This window comes from Mustela erminea, chromosome 1, assembly GCF_009829155.1.
Source record: "Mustela erminea isolate mMusErm1 chromosome 1, mMusErm1.Pri, whole genome shotgun sequence".
In the NCBI taxonomy this organism is placed as follows: domain Eukaryota; kingdom Metazoa; phylum Chordata; class Mammalia; order Carnivora; family Mustelidae; genus Mustela; species Mustela erminea.
In genome coordinates, this window is record NC_045614.1 from 39,869,168 (window position 1) to 39,882,997 (window position 13,830).

The following is a 13,830-nucleotide window of genomic DNA, read 5'->3' on the forward strand; positions in this document are numbered from 1 at the left end:
AAGCTAAAGATTCAAGTACAAAAAGGAACCATTTTCCTAGGGGCTAAAATCTATACACAAGAAAGTAAATAAAGATTTCCGCGTAAATTTTACTATTTTATTTGTGAAAAAACTACAAGCAGAATTCATAAATAGACATTTCTATTTAAAGCAGGAAAATGATAAAGTGGCTTCTAATAACATAGTCGTGCACATGCCAGTAACAGGAATATATTAACATCTTTTATTTGCTAGACAAAGAGCAGTGTCCAATATAAATTTTCCCAAAACATTTAAGACCTGTGAATTTCTGACCAGTTCACAAAACCACCAACTGACACTTTAGCATGAAGAAAAAAACAAACCTAACAGACTGTCAGCTCTAAAGACGTTACAGAGCAGAAACTTCCGAAAGCGTTATACAAGCTGTCTTTCTGGGCAAATGAAAAATATAGCTCGTATAATACATTAACAAAAATTCACAAGATAAGATTATGTTTTGACATACTTAACAAGCATTCTCTATTTGTCTCCAACAAACAAAGCTAAGGAAATAATGTAACCATCTTTACACAGTAAATTAAGGTTACAAGTCATACACAAGAACAGAACTGCTTGCGCATTAAAAACTGTTCAGCTCCATTGTCATACTCTAAATGTTGGCTCTTAAACCATTTTCGGTTACATACAAGCAAAGGTTATTATATATTCAGCAATTAATAAATTTTCAATAATTTAAGATACGGTAGCTTAAAAAAGTAGACTGAGAATGGTCTTGATAAGGCAGGTGGAACATTTTAGTGGAACTAAACTCACAGAAGCTTCTGCCAATGTTTTTAAAAGATCCAGATTGAAACTGAAAGGTTTTGATTAAAGTATCTTGTGGGTGTCCAGATGTCTTTACCGTTTTTAAAAAACTGCATGACTCGAGCAGAGCAAGTCAGGTAAGCTCTGTGTGTGCGCGCGCACGCATGTGAAAGATCCTGTGGTATTAAAACAAATGGAAACTTGCAAGCGTAACACTGTGCTTTTTTGTTTCGTTTTTATAACCTGCTTACTGTGCCACTGAATACCAAGTATTTCTGGTCCTCTTTTAATATGTATCTTTATAATCTACACTAGTGTTTTTACGAGCTGCCTACTAATTGTAGGGCAAACTGCAAATGCAAGAAAGTTACAGGAATTCCATTTCCAGAATTACATGCCTGAGGGATGTCATCAATTTCGGAAATTAGAAGTTTTAAGGTACCTACCGCCTCACTACCTCAACAGACGACGCGATGGCAGCTAGAGGCCCGGCACCGTAACATCTGTTGAGAGAAGTCCCACTGTTAGCTGCAGGTCTATCCAAATGCCAATTTCATCTCACCTGTTCTAACGCAATCCTCCCTTCCTTCACCCCGCCCCATTTTTTCATGTATTGATTTATCACGGAGGCAAAACTAAAAAACCAAGACATTGGCAATGAATTAATTAGCAGCCTATGAGTAGCTGGTTAATCAGCTTTTTCCACTAATCTAGGGGTCCAATCACTTTACATGAAACTAATTTTGAAAAAGTACACAGTGTTTCTGAACAAAGTGCATACCAACACTTATTGGTTCAAAAAGCAGTGCAACCCACGTGAGTTTGGTGGCATTTAAATTTTTTTGTAAAAAATTAATTAAAAAACGTAGCAATTCCTTACATCTCTGGAAAATAAATATGGCTGACTAATTTACCCTCCCTGAGACCCTTAATAAAAGGAATATTAAAACTTTAGAAGGAATGTCTTTGCAATATCCCACTAATATTAAAATGTGGATTTAAAATTCATAGTCAAATCACTATGTATTATATATTCTGATGCTTACAGAAAGCATCGGATTTCCTTTGGTTCATTAATAAATACTTTAAAAATGTATTTAAAAAGATAGCATAGCTTGCATCCCAGATACAAGCATTATTTTAAAAAGAGGGGAACAATTGTCCATGCATTTGAGAATAGGACCACAGCAACAAATGGCACTGCTTTATCGTCTATACCTTTGAGAACAGAATTTGAATTATGGTGCATTGGTGACTATAGAATAGTTTTAATGTAAATGTGAAAGGAACCTTTCCTGTTGGCTACTCAAATCAAGCTGTTAATTGTTTCTTTTTGTTTTACTCGTTGCCTCCATAGACAGGTACTTCTGTTCTTAAGCAAACCAGGTTTTCCACACCAAAACGTGGCGCTTCATCACAAATCGGCTGCCCTCCCGTGAGTCCTTCGGTACGATCAAGTAAAGGAAGGTAACACCAAGTTCCCATGCTTGAAATGACTCTGAAGCCTATGAACTGTGTGGATATGAATGTTAAGAGTTAAACGGAAGAGAGACCCTAAATGCAAACAAAGCAAAACAAAACATATGAAAATTAAGGAGGGGGTGGAATCGTTATTAGTGGCCTTTGTTTTTTGTTTGTTTTTGCAAGATAGTAAAAAAAAAAAAAAAAAACAAGTGAAAAGAAACCTTGAAAGAGTTCGCTCAAGCTATCTTTATGATGAGAGAGAGAAAGATCACAGGCTCGCAGGAAGGATGAGCTCTCCCTGCAATTCTGGCTGCTAGTGCTTACACCATTCACCACTTGAGTTCCTTCCCACAGCAGGGAATTGAGAAATGTCTCCAAATACTGAAAAGCTCCATGTCGGGACTGGATGTGCAGTTGATAACCTCTGTTCAGTAAAGCAAACAAGAGTAGATTTTAAGAAAGAGAAAGAATTCTTGTAACTAAATTGGTAAGGAAAGGAAAAGGAGGGGACACAACGCAAACCAATTTCAATTACAAAAACCACGACTGCAATGTCACGTGCAAAGTGGAGATAGGGAGTTGTTTCTGGTATGGACCAAAAATACAGTTTAAACGGTTTTAATCCTAAAACTAAGAGACGATTTATATTTACCTCAGTCATGAGTAGAGGTCTGGAAAATGGATGGAATTCGAGTGACAGAATACCATATTTTCATGAGTGCTTATGGTAAGAACAGCAATGTTAACATGTAACCGGAACTTACATGAATACTTGGCATTCTGGAGCTAGTTTAGTTACTTTTGAACCATCAAAGCCCTCCCAACTAAACCATTTGTGATTTGTCAGTTATTCCATTGCAAATGCAGGCTATCTGGAGCAGTCTTTAAATTTGAGATCACATTGTTTAAAAAATATATATTTTTCTATCGTCCAGTACTCTTTAGACAGATGAGAGAGTCAAGTTCCCACGCAGGTTGGAACATACTTCATGTAAGACTGATTTTGATTTAATTTCAGCACTTTCATAGAAGGGACTGTCCCAGATCTGTAACTGTTCAATGTTGTATTCACTTCACAGTGTATCAAGCACCAGCGTTGCCATGGATTGGTTTCAAATAACCCTTTATATATAATTTTATATTTATATATATATAGTTATATCAAAACTGATAGTACATAGTATAACTGGAAGAAAGAACTAAACTTAAAAGGATATGCTGAAAGGATGGAGTCTGTGAACACAATAAATAAAAGTTCCCTCCCCCTCCCAACCACCCCGCCCCCAACAAAACTAAAACAAAAAACCAGTTGTAATGTACATGGAAAATTGTGCACAGCAGATTTTTTTTTTTTTTATAAAAAGTAGATTCAGGAGCACATCCAATTATAAATGATTGTTAGGAAAATCATATAAAACAATGGAATACATAAAAGTGTCAAGAGTAATCGTCAGGGTGCGAAATTCCTTGGTGGCCAGATGCCCATGGCAAGCAGAAATTATCCCGGCAGCTTCACTAAGAGGCCGATGTCCACAGAAGATTCTCCAGGGGGTGCAAGCAGCATGGGCAGGTGGAGGATTTGAATTTCATACCCTGATTCATAGTTTTCACAATTCCATGTGCAATTTCAGAAAGATTCATCATTTACTGCTGACATGTCGCCCTTTGGCGTGGAGGAACGCGAGGAGCCCTTGTCTGTGCTCTCCGACCCCGAGCTGCTCTGGTTCTGCTGTTCTGACCCTGCACTGGAGGTCACTGTGGATGAGGATGTCGAGGAGGAGCGAGTCTTTTCCTTAAAGTCTGTGATAATGACGGTGACGTTGCCCACAGTCACTGCCAACTGCTGTGCGGTGCTCCTGTCCACGTTTTTCAGCCGGGGCCTGAAAGCAACACCCCAGGGAACAGCCAATTAAATAAGCTATGGATTCAAAGCAACTTCATCAGTACACACGAGACTTCGTGACACTGTGGCAACGAATCTAAACTGGAGCCACACATACCAAAGCTTACTCCTTTGGCAACAGAAACCAATACTGAACAAAGCTTTGGACCAATGCAAATTATCATCAGTTCATCTTTTTCCTGTTGTGGCCACAGTGATACAGAAATGGCCCAAATACACACATATGTGTGTCTTCAAAGTTAACAGCCCATACCTAGCTCATGCTCCCCCTGCCACACCATTCTTAGCCTGCAAACCCACAGGAACAAAACCACCCATGGGTTCTTGACTAGGACCAAGTAAATCAGAGCATCGGTGCTGTATTTCATTCTAGTTTCAAATACCTTGAGGTGTGATTCGTTTCACTGGTCTTTGTTGTAGCATTTGCAGACTGTATACTGTTTGCTTCGCTAGGAGGATCTTTCAGAATATCAGACTTTGGTCTAAGGTGGGGACATAACAAAAGGCATTTAAAACACAGCTTAGATTCACCTGCAAAATCATTTATAGTGTGCCGAGTTAGCTAAGAATGGGAACTTACTTTGTTTTCTTGTTGGTATTTTTCTTGGTGACACTAGGACTGATTTCCTTATCTTTCTCAGGTTTCTCTTTGTCTTGCTTTTCCACTTTCTCCTTCTTCTCCTTTTTAGGCGGTGGTGGGGTGGCGTACTGTTGTGCCACTTGTTGTGCCACCAGCTGAGAATTGATCCGAGGTTTTCTAGAACATTCAAGAAAAGACACATCACTCTTGGCTTTATAAATTATTTCTCTCTCTCTTTTTTTAAATTTTGGATTTATAGTTTCTTCGGTATTTTATTACTGGTATCTGGCAACTCAAAATTAAACTACTTGTTACTTCTACACTATTGTGTCTGTGCAGTACAGATTAAGCTCATGAAACGTTTCCTCCTTCAAATCCACCTCCCGTGTAAATATATCTACCTTTAATGACACACACACATGTGCTCACAAGTCTTTCAGCCCATAAAACATGACAGTGTTTCTGAGAGCGCTGAGAACACTACTTCTTTTGAGCTGTCAAGATTATACTGACTGACAGCTTTCAAATACTCCTGCTGCAGAGGGTTAATCTCATTTTATTAAATGGACACTGGTAATCCCTTGAAAGGAGAATGAAATTAGAAGTGTGACATTCACTTCTCAATCTAATTATTCCAACTTGCTCGGCTCCCCTGCAGCTCTGTGATTGGCATGGACAACACATATAGAGCAATAAAAGGTAACTATGGTTCATACTAGCTCCCAAGGGGGTGAAAGACTGAGAGTCACTATAAAAAACCTCAGACAAGCGATACATTCATTGTGCCATCAACCATTCTGTCCCCGCCAATCTCCAACTGACACTGGCTCTTAACACTATTGTTTACAAATTCTAAGTGCTGCCAAACACTGTGCACAATGCAAAAGCATTCAGACCCAAATGGGAAAGGGAGAAAGAAGAACCTATGCTTATTTACAATATTCATTGAATAAAGACTACACAAGCCTATGCTTATATACAATATTCACTTTCAAAGACATTCCCATCTAGACCGCCATTTATAATAGCATAAAGTCTCCAAAAACAAGGTAGGAAACAAATACCCAGATGGGCCATTAATGAGGTGAACGACTGGCTGCCAAATGTAACCATCACCTTCAGACCCTAGAGCTCCCTCTCATCCCTCTCCAGGATGGAGAACTGGGCCAGGAAAAATAACCCGACACCCTAGGTCTGGCTCATCAGTGGGTAGGCCAGTGGATGAACACTGTGGGGGTGGGGTGGGGGAGGGAACAAACCAACAAATTTAGAAAAACAAAACTTAAGAGCTGCTAGATTCATGACATGCTGAAACCCTAAGGTAACCGCTGCTTTCCTTGAGCTCCTGAGCGCGGGTGTGGTATGGATGAGGAGGAAAGCAGGCAGAGGAGGAGACTAACAGCTCATTCCCAGGAGTTCCCCAAGGTGAGCCTGAGCATGGAAGGCACTGGGTTTGCTCTGAGCCTTTCAGTGCTTGTTCGGTGCCCGTGTGGCTTTGCCTGAAAATAGACCAACAAAGGCACAACCAATCTCAGATCAAGTTTCCTACCGGCCTCCAGCAACACGGGCCTTGCTCATGGGGTGGCACACGTAAAACCCAGTCACAGGTACCCCTCAGCCTGGACCAAGAGATTCAAACACAGATGGGAGGTACCCTAAGGAAAGGGAGGAGTATACTTACTCTAAGCCCACAGTCCCCAAACACTCACAGCCCTTATGTGAAAGGTCACCTTCTCTTTTCCCAGGTTCTGAGAAAGGCAGAAGCAGCCATTCTAACACAGGCTACTCTGCCAAAGCACAAGTTCGAATGTATTAATACTTACAAGGAAGATAAGCACCACTACCAAACATTTCGCAAGCACTCATTGGGGACACAAACAGATCCACTGTCTAAAGGGATTACGGAACAATTTATATAAGTTAAAATAAAATGCCAGACGCTAAACGCCGCTCAGGCGTCAAAATGAGTAACCTGACCAAAATTAGTACTGTTAAAAAAGCAGAAAAACTTTATGAAAAACTACACCTTAAGGGAGATTTCAGTTAAGCCAGTATGTCCACTTTACTCCAGAGAACTCTGACACGCAAACACAGAGGGGGCCCCTAGACACCTATCTAAGAGAACCTTCCACAGAGACAGAATCAAAGGTAACCACTGTCCTAATCAACAGGCCCACCCAGTCTGAATTAGAGGAGGCTGTCTCACTCTAGAACACCCTACAAAGTTCTGTCATTTGTAACGCTGTACTGAATTGTTAATCAACTGTATTCTCCTCAGTGGCAAGATCACATCTTCATCATTCTTGTCACCATGTCATTCAGCACAGTGGCAGATACTCAATAAAATTATCTACTGGATGAATAAAGACTAAACAAACATAGCAGAGAAAGACCAAGTAAAATGAGACCAGACAAGAGGGTTGAAGCTTTGGTGGTCAGGAGGACGTCAATGCTGACTTCCAGGAGAGCAGGCCACATGGGATCAATAGCTCCAAAGACTTGACGGATTACAGGCCGCACAAGGCCTGGCACAGAGGTGGGAAACAGGAACCCTTCTCTGAGCATCGTGGTGCTGAGGTAGAGGACAGCTCTGGCCATTATCGAAAGCAACAGGCCAGGTTTGAGATTTCTATAGGAAAAGGAAAACTTAAATCATGTTGTATGCTGAAAGAGGGAAAAAGGCCGAAGGCAGGCCAAAGAGGGGTTAACTCATGGGGCAAAGGAGAGACAAGTACAACGAAGAAGAGTCCTGGGAAAGGAATGCGGACACCTTTCTTCTGAGACGGGAGAAAGATGCTACATAAAAAGGGGATTATGAGGAGAAATTAGAGGAAATCAGAGAGGAGAATCAGAAACCATGGACATTAAAAGTGGTGTATGGTTCAGTGAGAAACAGGCACTAAGAACAGAAAAGAGAGCTAGTTATGATCAGAGAGAGAAGGAAATTGCTAATTTTAATTTTTTAATTTGAGTAATTGGAGTAAAGCTGACACACAGTGTTACACTACTTTCAGGTCATTCAACAACTCTATATGCTACACCCACAAGTGCAGCTTCCATCAAAAAGGAAGTTACTTGTGTCTTGGGTGTGGGAGGGGGGGACATGAGTGTGCGGGCCATAAAGATGCTCTCAACCAGCCTGACATCATGCTTGTCCGGGATGGAGTATTCCCAAACACGGCCGGCCTGCCAAGGCTCTGGGCATACCATGGCCAACAGGTGAGGTGCCCATGTGTTTCTGCCCCTGGTGATCATGCCCTAACACTTCCACAAATACACTATCAGAATTCTTCTTCAACACATGCACCATGATCCAGTACCTACAGGGAAAAAAATCCACATGTACAGAAAAATTCAGCCGTAATTCTTAATATGCAGCACACGTGCATACCAATGGGACTATTCTTACTTGCTTCTAAGAAAATGAACGGTGGAAGAATGGTGAAGTTGAGTGCTATTCTCCAATAGCCTACCAGGCCACAACCTCATAAATGAAAAGGACCCAAGGCTATTTGGGATCTGATAATAAGCAAAAAAGCAAGAAATACAGAGTGTCTGCTAAAAGCATCTGTGTTGTTTCAAAAATATTGCTGTTTTATGTCATATATGCCCTAAAATAACAACCTAGGTCCTCAGGCATTACTTGTACCCTCCCCACAAAAAACCCTCCACAACAGACAAGGATTTATTACTTAAATTACTACAGCAGCTTTTTCAACCCCCGCCCAAACAAGTCCCATAGAACTTCTGAAGGGTACTGGGGATGAGGTAGGAAATAAACCTAACCAATTTTTTAAAGACTGTATTTTTAAGTAATCTCTACACCCAAGGTGGGGCTCAAACTCAGAGCCCCAAGATCAAGAGTCACATGCTCTTCTGAGTCAAGCAGGCACCTGACAGCTAACCAATTTTTAAAAGGTGCACAGTGTTTGGGAACGAAGTGCATACCAATACTTCCTGGTTCAAAATGCAAAGCCAATTATTTTGGAAAGGGAGGGTAAAGAAAACTAGAAGGCTCACCAGTGTGAACCCCCCAAAGTGCTGCCCTGTCAGGACAGTTTCGGCAGCTCCTGCCACCTGTCCCCTTCTTGTTCCCAGGCCTGTGTTGTGACTGCACGTGGAAGAAGGCGAATGTCCAATGCGCATGGAGAATGGCACACTCGGCTCCAGCGAGGCCGCGCCAGCCTCTCCAGACAAGACACTGAGGACTGCCTGGAATGGCTGAGGCAAGGTCCTTGCATGGCCGTCACAGAATGGGCACAGCACCTCTACTGGAGGGATGGACTGTCACCACTTCATAAAAGAAGAAGACTGAGGAGCTGCAAGATAAATTTGTCTAAGGCTAACAATTAAGTAGCTCAGCTGCGATTTTTAACCCGGATCTATCTGGACTCTCTCTGGACTCCTGTTACGAAGATAACCTCAAATGACTCTCTCCGCTTTTCAAGAGTCCAGACATGTATGTGCATGTGTGTCTGTCTGTGAGAGACTCGGGCCCAGGGTACCAGGGATTTGAAAAGCCCAGGTTATCACCAGACAACTCGCCAAGAATGCCAGTAGCCACATTAGCCTCACCATCCTCATTCTGGAAAGGCCCCTATGGTTGTCCTTAAAGGAAAAGGGCAGGGCAGTTGACAAGAATGCTTTCCACTGTCTATGGAACATTCCCAGGAAGGAGTGAACCCTTATCATGATATGGGACACCTGCAGATCAGTAAGAAATCATTCCCTTCTATAGATTTACATTGCCTAATGTGTCTTCTAAGTGTCATACAACACACAGTGCACTTAATAGGCACAACTTTCAACATGTTGAAAGGGTCAATTCTTCAATATGCAGGTGCCAGTCTAAGTTCTTCAAAATTACTTGTTTTTCAACTAATAAACCTAAAATAAGCAATTAATAACCTTCAAAATACAGTGGGAAGCACAAGATCAAAGCGCACAGCTTAAGCTTTAGATGTCCACTAAGCCTTGAATTAAAGCCAATCAAATAACAACAACAAACAAATGAAAAAACCTATCTGAGAAATGTTATAAACGGGGGGGGGGGGGGGGGGGGGGGCTAGTTTTCCTTCTTTAGAGAGTAAAGTTGACACTAAAGTTTTTTGCATCTTCTTTTAGACTTTTAATGGGAAAAATATCTTAAAATTATTTTATAGGTTTATTATTGCTGTTTCAATAAACATTACAAAGAAAATATGCTGTGACATTTTCAATAATAGACATTATGAAAACATGTCTATGTACTTGCATTTAAAACAGCTAATATTTTGGGATGCCTGGGTGGCTCAGTCTGTTAAGCGTCTGCCTTCGGCTCAGGTCATGATCCTGGGGTCCTGTGATGGAGTCCAGCACTAGGCTCCCTCTCAGTGGGGTGTCTGCTTCTCGGGCTGCCACTCCCCCCGCTTGTGCCCTTGCTCCCTCTCTCTTTCTGACAAATAAAAAATCTTGGGGGGGGGGGACACCACAAAAAAACCCACACAGCTAATATTTCAGTAAAGAGTCCCTTCCATAAAAAGTGAAGCAAATCTTCATGTATAGACAACCTTATTTTATACGAGGAAAGAAAAATTTCGGAGTTTGAACATATCTGAATGAATGAATAGAAATGAAAGCACAAAACAATCTTTCTGAATTGTTTTTGTTATGTATACTCATGCCACTTTGGGGGAACACACATAAACCTTTTTAAAAAAAAATTTTAGTCAAACCTATTTTTAAGAGGTGTTTCCACCATATACCCATTTTTTTGTCTGCTTATGTACTCAGGGGAACATGAGATCTTACCACTCATTTCTCATGCATTTTCTCTATCTCAGCTAGCAAACACACAACAAGACAAATCCATTTTCTTGTGGTTCGGGCAACAAAGAAGAAGAATCTCTAACAAATTTTATCTTTTCCTTGATTACATTCAGCTTTTCCTAAATTATCACTAACAAATTGTATCTTTTCCCTGATTATGTTCAGCTTTTCCTAAATTATCATTTGTGCATTTTGCCAACTTAAGAGAATTCCATCTGGTGTCTCACTTTTCAATTAAAATACCCCCAAAGGCTCTGGAATCAATCAACTCATCCTTTTTTTTTTTTTTTTTTTAAGGTACTTTACAAACTTAACAAAACATCTTCACTAAGCTTGTACTTTCCTCAAGTTCTCTGGATGTTTACAACTCCCCAAACCTTGTCTTGCCTTGGCAACGTGTTAATTGAAGAACTAGCAACTTCAAGGATTTAACAGTTCTAAGAATGCCTTTCCACTATTAGCTCACTCCTATCAGGAGCCCATTTTTTAATGCTATATCACATAGTAACATAAAAGAACCTTCACATGACCCATTTTCCTGTCCCTATGTGCAAAAGGTCATCCTATACATATGTACTGGGCTAGCTAGGTCAGATTCTACCCCACTCAACAGTGACTGAACTTTTGTATTAATGATGCCCCCAAACAAAAACATACCAGCTAGGAACACAACAATGTCTGTATTTACTTCCAAGGCAATGTACACACTGGGTCAACAACACTGTCCAAACCACAATAATGGCCCCTGGCTTTGATGACTAGTACAGAAAAGAGGCCCTACAAGAACAACCTGTTTTCTGTTCATTTTACCCACCAGGTCCTGACCCGTTGTATTTTTTTTTTTTAATAGCAATGATAACCCAGAAGAGAAATGCTGTGAACAGAAACAGAAGTTAGAATTCTAGCCCCAACATCAATGACCATGAGACCTCAAAAGGTGATAGAAAACTTTTAAAATCTAGAAATGTACAGAACAGATTTAAAGGTAATAGGCCACTTTTAGGGTTCTTTCCCTTTGTGTATACTTGTTTTTTAGTAATTATCATCTTACTTTATCCTCAATAATTCTAAAGGTAAGTTAGATAGCCAGCAAGAGTCTCAGTTTTAAAACAAAATAAAAGGGTTAACTACCCCAAAGAGAAGAATCATCTCCAGACTATCAGGGTGGTACTCTTTCAGCTACCCATGTAAGCTGAGGCTTTTTTTAAACAAAGGATTTTAATCTCTTAAAAATTTCTGTACTAAGAATCACCAACGCGACCAACTAGCCCAATGAAGAGTAAAAGATGAGGAAATACAGCAGATAATCTGGTTTAAAAATAAATCCCCAGGGAGTTTCTAGTTAAGTGCTTTCTCCAACACTATTTCAAAGGACTGATTATCTTAACAGACCTATGTTCAGCTTTGGGAAAATGAAACCATCCCCAACCCAATTCCTCCCTGATGCAGGAAACACAAGATCTTGTCGTACCCGTTATTAGTCCCAACGACCGGGGTGCCCTTTCAGCTGGCTGGCTGGCTGGGGCCCATGACAACATTACTTAGACCTAGCTGGCTTTGCTGTGAAAGATCAGTACTCGTGGCCTTTCCCAGAGCTGCTCCAGCCACAATGTCAGGCCACGCTGCACCAGGGTGAAAAGAAACCTGTATGATCTTGTGACTTTCACTGAGGCCAATCATAATTTTCACATGGATAACTTTAAAAGTCAAGTATCACTTAACTTTGCTAGGATCATACATGGTATGGCATTATTAATGCCTCTCTGCTTCCGAAACAATATCTCTTCTTGCTATTCTTTTCCTTCTAATAAAGAAAATGTTCTTTCCTCTCTCATGTAAACAACACTTGTCTTCATGAAATTTCTCAAATCCTTTGGCTTATCTTTTAGAATTAGCCATTAAGTGACCCAAGGGGTCTTAGTTCTCATTCTAGGTCACTCCTTACCAAAGTACGCAAATTTGACTCAGGGTAACCACTCTACTTTGTACCAGAAAACTAAAAGCTTTCTCTCAAATCTGCCTTCAGCTACCAAGTTTTTAAAAAACCCAAACCAGCACCATAATTTATCTCCTGTATCTTTCCTTCCGCCATCTTCCACACTGCTGACAGGGAGAGCACAGACTCTGGAGTTAGGACAGCCTTTGGACTGCATATAGGCCCCGCTACTGAGAGCTAGTAGTAGTAGTTACTCAAAATGGGAATGGGTCAATATCTCATTTAATACAGTTGAAGTCAAGATTAAACGAGGTGAAGTTCACTTAGTTTACCATAGCACCTGTACACAGAATGCAGATACTCAACAAAATAATTCCCCTTAAAAGTTAACAGGCACATTTCAAAACACTACTTTTCCAGCTGCAAATGTGTCTACCACCCTTCCTCAAATACTGGGAAGCAAATGGCAAGACCTGGTAAACCTTGGCCCAGGAAATGGTTCTAGAGATATAAATCCTTCACACATGTTAGTATCCTAAAGTTAATTATGCTATCTAACGCTCTCCAGATACAACTTGGTTAGGAACAACTGGCTCTCACAGAACTAATATAACCATCATTAACAAATAGCAGAATCAGCAATGTTCTATTCTAGATTCAAAATTGTCATTTTGAATATTCATATGTCTCTTAATCCCTGAAACACACCTACTTTACAAATAACCACTAAGTTTATGCACTATATAACCTTTCTAGAACTCAAACACATTCAACAGGTAAAAGGAGCTACAGGTAGTTTGGAGTCTTGAAAGGAAGATATATATATATTTTTTTAAAGATTTTATTTATTTGAGAGAGAGAGAGAGAAAGAGACAGTGGGAGAGAACACAAGTGGGGAAGAGAGAGAGAAGCAGACTCTCTGCTAAGCAGGGAGCCCAATGTGGGCTCAAACCCAGGACCCCAGGATCATGACCTGAGCTGAAGGCAGACATTTAATCGACTGAGCTACCCCAGGTGCCCCAAGACATCTAGTTTATAGAACAACCTGGCAGCAATGAGTATCTTAGTTTCAGGGTTCTCAAACTGTGGTCCAGAGACTCCAGGGGGCGGGTCAGTCATCCAGACCCTTTCAAGGAGGGTCTACCTATAAAAGCCAAAAACTATTTCCACAGTAATTTATTCTCCATAGTAATTATTTCCACAGTAATTCTAAAACACTACTTGCCTTTTCACTTTCCAAAGATTATATGACATAGTGACATCACTGCTCTGACATCTCATGAAATATGTCCGTACATCTGATGCTTAAAGCAATACAGTTAGAACTATACAGGACTGCTTATACACAGATCT

General features: G+C 40.5%; 1 protein-coding gene across 1 annotated transcript in view; it reads right to left on the bottom strand.

Annotated features, from left to right (window-relative positions):
- Positions 1–200: 200 nt before the first annotated feature.
- The window catches only part of RYBP (RING1 and YY1 binding protein), an 81,435-nt gene continuing 67,805 nt past the window's right edge, over positions 201–13,830 (bottom strand). The window contains exons 3-5 of the mRNA XM_032324991.1: positions 4,734–4,910; positions 4,537–4,635; positions 201–4,130 (exon numbers count right to left, since the gene is read on the bottom strand). Coding sequence (XP_032180882.1) covers positions 3,878–4,130; positions 4,537–4,635; positions 4,734–4,910 — 529 coding nt within the window. The 3' untranslated portion in view covers positions 201–3,877. The remainder of the gene's footprint in view (positions 4,131–4,536; positions 4,636–4,733; positions 4,911–13,830) is intronic.